The sequence below is a fragment of the Papio anubis genome, chromosome 1 (genome assembly GCF_008728515.1).
Source record: "Papio anubis isolate 15944 chromosome 1, Panubis1.0, whole genome shotgun sequence".
NCBI lineage: Eukaryota > Metazoa > Chordata > Mammalia > Primates > Cercopithecidae > Papio > Papio anubis.
Genome location: NC_044976.1, coordinates 125,582,233 through 125,594,667, shown reverse-complemented (window position 1 = coordinate 125,594,667; position 12,435 = coordinate 125,582,233). Strand labels below are relative to the sequence as shown.

Here is a 12,435-nt window from a genome sequence, read left to right as displayed (position 1 = left end):
GGGCAGGAAACTCAGGATTCAGTTAGCTGAGACCCCGGTCGTCCACCCGGTAAGCTCAAGTTTAGGGGCCCTGTCGCTAGACCTCCCTTCCCCTCCCCTGACTCTCAAGTCCTTCTCTTATTGGCCAAAAGTTTCCGCCCCCTTGGGGATGTTGACTTTTCATTGGTCAGTTTCTGGTCACATGATTCTCTTCTCGGGCTGCAAACGAAGGGAAGCCAGCAACAAGTTAAGCTGAAGAGCGAAGCAAGAGCTGGGTCAGGTAATGCCTTAGCTGGGAAGGGGTCCACAGATTCCCTGTGACGGGGGTGGAATAAGGAAAAGGGAAGGCGGAACTAATCTAGAAGGAATGAGCTACTTTTGATTTCCGGGCTGGGGGAGGAGGGCCAGGTGCCGACACTAACAAAACAGGAACCCCAGGCAAGTGGCCCTAGATCCTTTGCTTTAGAGGTTTGGAGGCGCAACTGTTAGAAGAGTTTAAATTAACTAGAGACGAGACTTCCTAGCTTTGTACTGAGTGGGAGAGCTCCCCCTTTAGCTGTTTTTTAGAAATAGCAGAAGTCTCTGTCATAATCCTTACAGGAGGTGTTTGTTGAATCCTGCCTGAATGAAAAGAAGGGGGTGGGGGGAGGGAGTGGAGGTGGGTTTTCTTCCAGAAGGTCGATGAAAAGAAAAAGATCTGGAAACACAGCAGGGAAGGGTGGAGATTAGACAGCAGAAGGAACTTCCTAATAAGGCAGTGAGATGCTGGCTTGGGAGAAGAGGGGTATTTTTTTGAATCCTGGGTTAACCTAACCAAGAGAGAGAGATCAGGGTTTGGGACCCAGAGTATAGGAGCTTCAGAGTGTCTCCTATTTGGGTCTCATAAGTATTTGTTTTGTTGACCCAAATACCTTTGCTGGTTTCCATGGAGACAGTGGGTCTGACATCACTGTGGTTGCCATGGTGCCTGGTTCTAGAGGACCTGAGCAGGCTGTACACACAGCTAGGGATAAACAGGGACTTCAGCCCAAGCTGCTGCCACTTCCTTCCTGCCACCACCTGTTAACAGTCAGCAACTGGGGATGGGGAGACGATGACAACGGCGGGGGCGGAGCCACAAGCGGAAGGCTGAACAGCCATGGCTCTATGGATACTTAGAGATGCATGCCAGGGTGTCCTTTTGGACTTGGTACAGGGAAGTCATTGCAGCCATTTTCCTGTCTCTGTGTGGGATGGGTGCATGTGTCTGGGAGGATGGGCATTGGGAAAGACCTATCCAGGACTTGGATCTTGACTGGCAGGAGCCACAGGAGGTTATTTAGGGCACCACGTGGGACTTGAAAACAGCTCAAACAGAAGGGGATAATGTGGTTGGTTTCGAAGGTAGAACTGCCGTACTGTCCCAGCCTCACTTCCCTTTTCCTGAGTTTCCTTATAAAGTGCTGGGGAAGCAGTCATTTATCCTCTTCTGAAGGATCACAATCCAGTACTCTTGAGAGGTCAGCTCATCTATCCTTCCACCTTTATGCCTGGTCCCAACAGGAGCTGCCTGAGGGAACTGTCTTAGCCTTGGATGAAGGGGCGGATCCCTCTCTTCTTACTCTGCTTTGTGTCAGTCAGGCTTTGGAAACTGGAGTGATTCCCTCCCCTGTCCCTGTCAAGTCAGAGCAGATTAACGAGGTGCAGGACCATAGCCCTGATTTTTGTCTATCTTTTGCAAGCTATAAAGTGGTGTATATATACATGATAGTTGCCATAAATCCATTTTCCCAGTCACCTTCAAGTTCCCTAACACCAAACTCTGGCGATTACTAAGAAGGTAAACAGAATTTATGATGGAGCTGAGAGTGATGAGGAGACTTATAAAAGGTGCATCCAGGTGGATATAAGCTATGCCAGTGGTTCTCAACCCTGGGTGCGCATGAGAATCATTTGAGAGGTTTTTAAAAAGACCCACGCCTGGGCCTACACCCCAACTCAATTGAATCAAAATCTTAGGTGATTCCAATGTGCAACCAAGATTGAGAACCATTGAACTAGACCATACCAAGGACTTATGCTGGGCAAGTGGTGGGACATTTAGGGCTGAAAGAGGCCATCAAGTCTTCCTTTGCAGGTCCTGGGGGAGAAGGTAGTGATTGTGTAGGTACCTGGTGTTGGGAAGGGAGGGCTGTGTTGTTTTCCTGCTCTTCTTATTAACAAGGCTTCTTATTGGCAAGTTAAGTCTGTCAACCTTGCTGGGCTTAATCTTCCCTGACTAAAATGTCAGGGGGCTGGACTGGAATTCCCCAGAGCCTTTCCAGCCTATGCTACTTTGACCTTTCAAGGTCAGTTCAGTTTTCCAAGGCCCTGTTGGTCCCTGGAAGAGGCTGGCTTCTCTGTGGCTGTTGGCAGATTCTGATTTGCAAGGCAAATACTGCTTAGAAGAGTTGGGGTATCAGGGAGAGAAGGACTGGAACCAGGCTTGGTTCTGGAGGCTGCTGCCCAGCACTTGAACCTTGGAACCCAGCCAAGGCTGCTTTCTGCATCCTGCCCCTCCTGAAAGGAGCACCCATCCTTAAGAGAGCTTTCTTCTGCAGGTGGCAGCCACAGCAGCCTCAGGGACCTCAGCAACTATGGCCTCCTGCCCAGACTCTGATAATAGCTGGGTGCTTGCTGGCTCCGAGGTATGAAGAGCAGGCCTGGGAACCATGGGGGCAGGCTTGGGGGGTGTTTCTGCAGTGCTGGGCTTCTTTCTTGGTGGGTCCTTTTCCTTAGTCCTGATGGTCACCTGCATCACTTCCTGCTGGCTGTTAGAGGAACTCCAGTAGCAGGAAGAAGGAGATCGGGCCCCAGGGCTCAGGTGTTGGCACTGGGACCATGCTATGAAAGAAGGGATCAGTTCGGTAAGCTGAGACAAGTAGGGAGGGATTTCGAATGGAGAGACCAATGTGAACAAAGGTCCCGAGGCGATAGTGGGGAAAGCCATGCTGGGGGAGACTGTGGGACACCCATGGGTGATGTGGAGACGTGGGTTGGAGCCAGTGTTGGAGTGAGGTTGGGGGCAGAACCTCGGAACCCCTGGAAGAGACCTGAAGGGCCTGGCTGAGGCCTTCAGGCCTCATCCTGATGGGAAATCAATGTGGGGCTTTGGGTTAGAGGGATCAGGACAATCATTGTCTTGGGCAGAGGGTGAAGCCACTGTGCAGCCTGGGTGGGAACAGGGAGAGAGTGTTTTGAAGACCCCCTGCAGCAGTCCAGGTAGCAGCTGGTGGGGCAGAAGCCCACTGAGGAGGGAGAAGGGGGCTGGTAGGATGGGGAACTGAGTGGCTAGAGAGGGGATGGCAAAAATTTGTCAAAGGCATCTCTGAGAGTTCCAAGACCTTGCGACTTTGTATATTAGAGCCACCAGGAGGGGAGGAGGGGAGGAGCTCAGTTTCAATATGTTGAGTTTGAGGTGCTCTTGAGGAACCCAGCTGGGAGTAAGGAGTTGACCTTGGGGATGATGCTGGAGCAAGATACATGGATTGGGACTCGCTGGCAGAGGGAAGGCAGGTATGAGCAGATGGGCACCAGGCTCTCAGAGCCCTGGCCTCCTGTTGAGGTGTCTTTGTTGACAGCTGGGGGACCTTGGGCATGCCATGTCACCTCTCTGTCCTCTCCTGTAAAATGGGGGTCATGATTTTTGCCTTATAGGAGGGACCATGAGAATAAAAATGTTTTGAAAATGGCAAAGACACAAGTAAGATGAAGCATTATTCTCAAAGGGATAGTTGGAGCCACGGGGCAGGTGGCAGGCCAGGGCCCTGCGGAAGGGGAGTAGGCAGAGGGAGGAGGCCAAGGCTGTGTGGCCAGGGCTGAATGTTCAGGGAGAGCACCCTGGAGACAGGCTGTCTGTGGTTGGGGTGGGTTGGGCTTCTGTGAGCAGCTGCTGGGTGTCGGGGGAGTGTCAGGGGCCAGTGGGAAAGGCCAGAAAGGCTTAGGAGATGTAAGTAGTTGTCCAGTTGAGAGGGCAGCTGCAGTGACACCCCGGGAGGCATAACTGTGACCCGTGGGCACCCAGGGAACTTTGTTCTCTTACCTTCCTCCTACCCTTAATATTATAATATCTGTGTTGTTCATCTGTGGGAAAGGAAGTGCTACTGATCTTGAGGGGAGGGAAATCTAGGCTGTAGCTCACCTCCTGGCGGTGGGACACCAGGTTTGTGCTGCATCCAGTGCCTTGGTGTGGTGGTGCTTCTCTGTGTAGCGGAAACCTGGCCCCTGAAAGTTCCTCCTCGCAGTGAGTGAGGCTGGGGAATGGCCAAGCACTTGGTGCTGCCCGGAGCCCCTTTTCGGGCCGGCTCATGACTGAACATATGTGTTTCTGGGATGTGGGCTGGGGCCCCATTCTCGGGTGCAGCCCTTCTCCTCGCACTTCTCCTCCCAGAGCCTACCCGTGGAGACGCTGGGCCCGGCATCTAGGATGGACCCAGAATCTGAGAGAGCCCTGCAGGCCCCTCACAGCCCCTCCAAGGCAGATGGGGAAGAATTAGCTGGGACCATGGATGGAGAAGGTACCAGGCCCTGCTTAGGACGTGGCTTACCAGACAAAGCTATTCTCCATATTTTGGGGTTTCCCAGTTTCCTCAGAGAAAGGGAGGCTGGTTCGTTTTAGTTTCTCCGTTAATCTCAGTTGACAAACTCCTTTTCTCATTCCATCTGGCTTTTTCCTGCCCCTTCCAACCTGGTAGGGGCCCGTGGGAGACAAGAGGACTGCATAGCAAATTCAGCTGGGGCAGTGGGTTTTTCTGGGCCTTTTCTCCTACCACAGGGACACTCTTCCAGACTGAAAGCCCTCAGTCTGGCAGCATTCTAACAGAGGAGGCTGAGGTCAAGGTGAGGAGCTTCCCTGTGGGAAGGAAGGGAGGTGGGGAGGGCTAGCAGCTGCTCACTGCTGCATCTGCGTTAGGACACCCTGGAAGATGATGTTTGTGGTGTGGAGTCTCCTGGTCCCGGAGACACAGTAGTCCAGGGAGACCTGCAGGAGACCACCGTGGTGACAGGCCTGGGACCAGACACACAGGACCTGGAAGGCCAGAGCCCTCCGCAGAACCTGCCTTCAACCCCCAAAGCAGGTGAGAGTCCTCCTTGTCTCTCCTGTCACTCTCCTTCTAGAAGGTATGGGAGAGGGATCAGCCATCATTACTGAGGACATGCTCTGGTCCAGGCCCTGGGGCTGAGCACCTTGGTGCTCTCCTTTCTCACCACTGCCCCTGGGACATTGAGGCCCAGAAAGGTTGAATGACTTGACCAAGGTCACACTGCTGGTAAGGGGCAGGGCCCACATCTGGTTGACTCCTTCCTCTCTGCCATGGGGGCCTCCTCTTTTCTTGCCTCCAGAATTCAACCCTCATTTCTGGAGTCCCTTCCTTGTGCTGGCCCTGGGCCTGGGCAGAGGGAAGATGAGTGGTTACCGCCTATGTAAGCAGCAGATCAGACTGAGCCAAGGTGCATATCAGACCTAAGAGAAGTACAGAAATATAATTAAGGTACTCCCAAAGGAGGGAGAGGCCATTCAGTCAGGAGACTGGTTGAGAGCAAGGGAGAGGCTGGGACAGTGAGAGGTGACATTTGAGTGGAGCCCTGAGCACAGAGTAGGCTTTTGGTACGTAGGGCAGGGGAAAGAGATTATTTTAGGCCAAGGCTGCAGCATCAGCAAAGGAGTGGGGACCACTTGTCTTGTGCTAAGGAGCTCTGTTCCAGGCTTGTGGCAGAGGAGTGTAGGAATTGGTCCCTGTTGAGTGACAGGATGGAGGGCCTGGGGGTCATTTAGGAGGCAACTGCACTGGTCAGGAAAAGATGATGCAGACCTGGGCCGGGCATGATGGCTTGCACCTATAATCCCAGGGCTTTGGGAGGCTGAGATAGGAGGATTGCTTGAGCCCAGGAATTCAAGACTGCAGTGAGCCATGGTCATCCCACTGCACTCTAGCCTGGGCAACAAAGCGAGACCCTGTCTCTAAAGAAAATAAAAATTGGCCGGGTGCGGTGGCTCATGCCTATAATCCCAGCACTTTGGGAGGCCAAGGCGGGTGGATCACAAGGTCAGGAGTTCGAGACCAGCCTGGCCAAGATGGTGAAACTCCGTCTCTACTAAAAATAAAAAATTAGCCGGGCATGGTGGCATGCGTCTGTAGTCCCAGCTACTCGAGAAGCTGAGGCAGGAGAATCCCTTGAACCCGGAAGGTGGAGGTTGCAGTGAGCCGAGATCGCGCCACTGCACTCTAGCCTGGGTGACAGAGAGAGACTCCATCTCAAAAAAAAAAAAAGAAAAAAGAAAATAAAAATAGGCGGCTGGGTGCAGTGGCTTACGCCTGTAGTCCCAACACTTTGAGAGGCCAAGGTGGGTGGATCACCTGAGGTCAGAAGTTTGAGACCAGCCTGGGCAACATGGTGAAATCCCATCTCTACTAAAAATACAGAAATTAGCCAGGTGTGGTGGTGCACGCCTGTAGTCCCAACTACTTCCCAGCTACCTGGGAAGCTGAGGCAGGAGAATCGCTTGAACCCGGGAGGTGGGGGTTGCAGTGAGCCAAGATCGTGCCGCTGCACTCCAGCCTGGGTGACAGAGGTAGACTCTGCCTCAAAAAATAAAATAAAATGTAAATAAATAAATAAAATAGAATAAATAAAAATAGGCTGGGTGTGGTGGCTCACACCTGTAATCATCGCAGTTTGAGAGGCTGAGGCAGGTGGATCACTTGAGCTCAGCCTGGGAACCATGGCAAAACCCCATCTTTACAAAAAAATACAAAAAAAAAAAAAAATTAGCCGGGCGTAAAGATGCATGCCTATAGTCCCAGCTACTCGGGAGGCTGAGGTGGGAGGATCACTTGAGCCTGGGAGGCAGAGGTTACGGTGAGTTGTGATCGCGCCACTGCACTCCAGTCTGGGCGACAGAGCCAGACTCTGTCTCAAAAAATATAAATAAAAATTAAAAAATATTAAAAAAAAAAAAGAAAGAAGATGCAGACCTGAACTAACGCAGGTACAGTGTGGGTTGTGAACAGGGGTGGACTGTCAAGATGTTTCAGTGTAGAACTGTGAAATTGGATGGGAGGTGGAAAGGGAGGGCTTAGGTTAGCTAGGTGGTGGCAGCGGTGCCTTCCCCTGAATTGGGAAAACACTAGCAAAGAACCAGTTTGCAGGGCAGCGTGTTGAATGTTTGGTCCCAGAGGGAGTGGCCAGTAGGCAGTCAGACATACAGGCTTGGAGCTCTGGGATATCAAGTCAGGAGTTACATACTAAGGACTCATTGCTGAAGCGGGGTGTCAGTGGTGGTGAGAGAGTTGTGACTATGTGTACAGTGAGAAGAGCAGAGAACCTGAAATGGTGCTAGGGAGACCACCAACTTTAGGATCAGGGAAGAGCCAGGGAGGGAGAATGGGAAGGAGTGGCCAGAGAGTTTGGAGGGGACCCAGGAGGATGGTAATAGCTGCAGAGGTTTGATGCACGGCACACACTGAGGAAGGAGGATACTTTCAGGATGAAAATGGCTTTTAGAGCTTGTACATTGACAGCACTGGTCTCCTGCCTGCAGACTGGGCAGGGGCAGTCATCAATGCCTAGGCAGAAGTGGGCAAGTGGGCAGGGTCTTCATGTGCCCCTCTCTGGGGTCAGGGCTGAGGACCTCCCTCCCTGTGCCTTCCTCTGCTTCCCCTCTCTCCCTGTGTCTTCCCGTCTCTCCAGTCACCTCACTGCCCTGTCCCTGTTCTTTCCCCTAGCTTGGATCAGAGAGGAGGGCCGCTGCTCCAGCAGTGAGGATGACACCGACGTGGACGTGGAGGGTCTGCGGAGACGGCGGGGCCGGGAGGCCGGCGCACCTCAGCCCGTGGCGCCCCTGGCTGTGGAGACCCAGGCCGGGGGGGAGGGTGCAGGCGGGGAGCTGGGCATCTCCCTCAACATGTGCCTCCTCGGGGCCCTGGTTCTGCTGGGCCTGGGGGTCCTCCTCTTCTCGGGTGAGTGGTACCTCTGAGGCTGGGGCTTTGGGCTTCCACACCTGCCTGCCCTCCTGCCACGTTCTCACCTTATTTCACCTCACCCCTCCCTGAGGGCCTCATCAGACTCCTCTGTCTCTATCCTTAGGTGGCCTCTCAGAGTCTGAGACTGGTGAGTAGGGAGGGGCCTGGCCTGTGCTGGGAGGTTTTGTGTGTTCTTTGGTTCTCTGGCTCAGGAGTAGGGGTGATGGGGGCTCACATTTATTTCTGTTAGTGGCCTTGTCAGCTGTTCAGGGCCCTTGGCCCTTTACCTCACCAGACCTCTCAGCCACAGGGTGGGTCTTGAACAGGAGTGGTGACTGTGTGAATGGGAGGGTGTGGGGAGAATGGGCTCTGTGTGCCTCAGGACCAGTTTCAGGACTTCCCTTTCCCACAGGGCCCATGGAGGAAGTGGAGCTGCAGGTCCTCCCGGACACTGGGTCGGACCCCGAGCTGCTGGATGCTGTGGGGGACAGGCAGGTATGTGTGAATATCTCCAGAGGCAGGTGGGGCCTGGCTGGGGAGAACCTGGGCTGTGGGGTAGCATGGCATAACAGGCTCTTCTGCCCTCAGGATGGGCTAAGGGAACAGCTGCAGTCCTCAGTGCCTCCTGACCGTGTCCCCAGCCTGCAGAACATGGGTCTTCTGCTGGACAAGCTGGCCAAGGAGAACCAGGACATCCGGCTACTGCAGGCCCAGCTGCAGGTGGGCATAGGCAGGAGGGGCTGGGCTAGGGTAACCCACCTAGGCCAGGTGTCTGTCCTAGCATCCTCCCCCAAAAGGAATGTTTCCTATTTACCCACACATCCTGACCCTCCCCTCTCCCACTATAGTCAGGGCATTTTCCCAGTTCTTGGTTCACATCCCTTGTGCTAAGGTTTGGGCCAGGGCTGGCATACCTGTTCCACATGGTACGTGAAACATACATGGTATCACCTGTGATTGACTGGTGTAGTCTGCCTGGAGCACTGTGTGGAAAAGGATTTAAAGAACATGCCAAGTGCCATGATCAATTAACACTGTTCCAGGTATAGGAAGTGGAAACAAAACCGTGAGAGCCACACATTGGCTATCCTTAGGTGAATCTAGGAAGTGTGTGCTTATATAAAGACATATATACATATATATGTGCCGAGACCCAAGATGGAATTTGGGGATCCCTGTGTCTCATTCGTGATGGAGATGGGGTAGAGGATGAAAACCAAATCCTCCGGGTGTTCCAGGCCATAAAAGGAGCTCAGGCTACCTGCCCGCTATAATGGAATGGAATTGGGGTAGAAAGCATTGGGGCTATCCTGACAAGAACTCTTTGTGACTTCCTTCATCCCAAACCATATTCCAGGCCCAGAAGGAAGAGCTTCAGAGCCTGATGCACCAGCCCAAAGGGCTAGAGGAGGAGAACGCCCAGCTCCGGGGTGCTCTGCAGCAGGGCGAAGCCTTCCAGCGGGCTCTGGAGTCAGAGCTGCAGCAGCTGCGGGCCCGGCTCCAGGGGCTGGAGGCCGACTGTGTCCGGGGCATGGATGGAGTGTGCCTCAGTGGGGGTAGAGGCCCACAGGGTGACAAGGCCATCAAGGAGCAAGGCCCCAGGGAGCAGGAGCCAGAACTCAGCTTCCTGAAGCAGAAGGAACAGCTGGAGGCTGAGGCACAGGCATTAAGGCAGGAGTTGGAGAGGCAGCGACGGCTGCTGGGGTCTGTACAGCAGGATCTGGAGAGGAGCTTGAAGGATGCCGGCCATGGGGACCCAGCTCACGCTGGCTTGGCTGAGCTGGGCCACAGATTGGCCCAGAAACTGCAGAGCCTGGAGAACTGGGGCCAGGACCCTGGGGTCTCTGCCAATGCCTCAGAGGCCTGGCACCAGAAGCCCCACTTCCAGAATTCCAGGGAGTGGAGTGGAAAGGAAAAGTGGTGGGATGGGCAGAGGGACCGGAAGGCTGAGCACTGGAACCATAAGAAGGAAGAATCTGGGCGGGAACGGAAGAAGAATAGGGGAGGTCAGGAGGACAGGGAGCTGGCAGGAAGGTGGAAGGAGGGCAGGCCAAGGGTGGAGTGGGGGAGCAAGAAGGAGGGCAAGCGACAGGGCCTGAAGGAACCCCCAAGGAAAAGTGGTAGCTTTCACTCCTCTGGAGAAAAGCAGAAGCAACCTCGGTGGAGGGAAGGGGCTAAGGACAGCCATGACCCCCTGCCATCCTGGGCAGAGCTGTTGAGGCCCAAGTACCGGGCACCCCAGGGCTGCTCAGGTGTGGCTGAGTGTGCCCGGCAGGAGGGCCTGACTTTCTTCGGCACAGAGCTAGCCCCAGTGCGGCAACAGGAGCTGGCCTCTCTGCTAAGAACATACCTGGCACGGCTGCCCTGGGCTGGGCAGCTGACCAAGGAGCTACCCCTCTCGCCTGCTTTCTTTGGTGAGGACGGCATCTTCCGTCATGACCGCCTCCGCTTCCGGGATTTTGTGGATGCCCTGGAGGACAGCTTGGAGGAGGTGGCAGTGCAACAGACAGGTGATGATGATGAAGTAGATGACTTTGAGGACTTCATCTTCAGCCACTTCTTTGGAGACAAAGCACTGAAGAAGAGGTGGGCAGCTGTAGGGGAATTGGGTCGGGTGGGACAGAGGCAGTTGGGAGGATGTGAAGAGCAAGGGTCATTAGTTTGAGGATGTATCCCTACTTTTGGTCCCCAGCTGGCTTCCCTTAGAAAAGGCATCCAGGTCCGCTTCCTTTCTTCCCTTGAGGGCAGGAAGCTGCCTATGCCTACCCCAGAGTGGTCCTGAGCAGTCCCCTTTTGGGTGGGGGGATTCTTTCTCCTGAGTTGCCCTGCCCTACCTCTACCTGCATGGCCGAGGGGACGAGGGAGATCCCCATCTTCCTGCCTCCCTGACTGGAGCCTTCATCCTGGGAGACCAGATTTTCCCCCCAGATGCTTGGCGGTGCCTGCTCAAGTCAGCTTCACTGGGAGGAGCAGGGTCCTCTCTCCTCGGGGAACCCATTTTCATCACATAGTATTGTCCCCTAAAGGCCTTTTTCTCCCCACAGGTCAGGGAAGAAGGACAAGCACTCACAGAGCCCAAGAGCTGCGGGGCCCACGGAGGAACACAGCCATAGCCGCCACCACCACCACCACCACCGGGGCTGACACCCTGCCCCACAGTGAATGGCCTTTGCCTGGCCCAGCCCAAGATCCCAGCGTTATCTAACTCCTGGAGGGTAGACTCTGTCCTGGCTTGTTTGGTGTCCTCGGATATCTGTCACACAGTAGAGCAAAATCACCAGCCCTGCACTGATGTCACTTTATCTAGAAGAAGGCCTTAGCTGGACCTGTTTCCGTCTATGCAAATGTATACAAATACTCCAGGCCCTGGGATGTGGGCTTGTGTTTTGTCACTGTGAAGGGGGAGATGGGAGAGGAGCCTGTTTTGGGGTGGGGTGTGGGGAAGGCAATCTGATTGTGAAGCTAAAGAGCTTTCATCCTCTTGCGTGTATGTCCCCAGAGTGGGCCCCTTTGACCCACATGCTGACCGGCGCCTTGGGATTTGACTACAGTTGCTGGCTCGAGGCCCAGCACGAGGACTTTCCCTGGGGTTTTGCTGGGTTTGGAAGCAGCTGTCCCCAGGGGGTGAAGTCCCCCCTTTTTTTAACCCCTGCTGCTCTCATGGCCTCACCTCCCTATGTGAACTGTAGACTCAGATCCCAATAAAGTGCTGTTACAGCTGTGATGCTGGGTGGTTTCTAAGCACAGGGGACACCCCACACCCTCTGCCTGAATGGATGGGTCCATCCCAGGCACTGGTACTTCTCCCCTTGTCCTGTATTCCCCTTTGCCCTTGCCTTGCCCTTCCAACAAACCCTAGGCCCTTGAGAAGCTGACACTTCTCCTTTTGCTCACAGCTGCCTTGGCTGCACCCCTGGGAGATGTAGCAAATTGAGTGTGGGTTTTGGAGTCTGAGTCTCGGGCTCAAATCCAGCCTAAGTGATCTTGGGCAAGTTAATCTCTGGGAACTTTGGGTTTCTTATCCTCAAAAAAGGCAATGGAAGGGCTGGGGAAGAGATTAAATAAAGCAATGCAAGAAAGATGCCTCTCCTGTTTTGGGCACTCAAAAATTACTGCCTTCTTTAGGGAAGGGTGTGGAGGGGGGAAAAGAACCCAGGCCCAGAAGGAAGAGCTTCTGGGGCTGGGGAGGTGAGGGAGCCACTAGGTGGCACCCTGGCTCCACATTTGCTCCAGACCTTGCCTCTCCCACTACTCACTATTCCCAAAATCTCAGACCCTACCTCACTCACCCCAGGGCCTGCTCCACTGGCCAGCCCTCCCAAGATGACCAGACTCCCCTTGGCTGTTCTCTAGGAAGTCCTTCCTGAGATCTAACCTCAGTCCCTTCGGCAATACACTGGGCTTCTTGACGATCTTGGAAATACCCAGGACATACAGGGGACAGAATAATGCGGTGTGACTGCTCAGGCAGGAG

At 54.2% G+C, this 12,435-nt stretch overlaps 1 protein-coding gene across 5 annotated transcripts; it reads left to right on the top strand.

The window, feature by feature from the left end:
• Positions 1–29: 29 nt before the first annotated feature.
• On the top strand, positions 30–12,040 carry PBXIP1 (PBX homeobox interacting protein 1). Of its 5 annotated transcripts, none has more exons than XM_003892734.4 (11): positions 30–259; positions 2,559–2,645; positions 4,388–4,514; positions 4,772–4,836; positions 4,910–5,075; positions 7,725–7,958; positions 8,086–8,109; positions 8,374–8,456; positions 8,550–8,681; positions 9,319–10,547; positions 11,006–12,040. In XM_003892734.4, the coding sequence occupies exons 2-11, from the start codon at positions 2,595–2,597 to the stop codon at positions 11,103–11,105; spliced, it is 2,211 nt and encodes a 736-aa protein (XP_003892783.2). In that variant the 5' UTR covers positions 30–259; positions 2,559–2,594; the 3' UTR covers positions 11,106–12,040. The 5 variants fall into 5 exon arrangements, with proteins under 5 accessions (XP_003892783.2, XP_009180642.2, XP_009180623.2 ...); XM_009182359.4 differs by lacking the exon at positions 30–259 and adding an exon at positions 647–1,174; XM_009182368.4 differs by lacking the exon at positions 30–259 and adding an exon at positions 647–1,362.
• Positions 12,041–12,435: the final 395 nt, after the last annotated feature.

What these genes read in the sequence shown, in the direction of transcription:
- PBXIP1 (XM_009182359.4), top strand. Translation starts at nt 1,118, where the DNA reads ATGGCTCTATGGATACTTAGAGATGCATGCCAGGGTGTCCTTTTGGAC. An exon ending in ATGCTGTGGGGGACAGGCAG is followed by an intron (nt 8,457 to 8,549) that starts GTATGTGTGAAT and finishes TTCTGCCCTCAG; the next exon opens with GATGGGCTAAGGGAACAGCT. An exon ending in TACTGCAGGCCCAGCTGCAG is followed by an intron (nt 8,682 to 9,318) that starts GTGGGCATAGGC and finishes ACCATATTCCAG; the next exon opens with GCCCAGAAGGAAGAGCTTCA.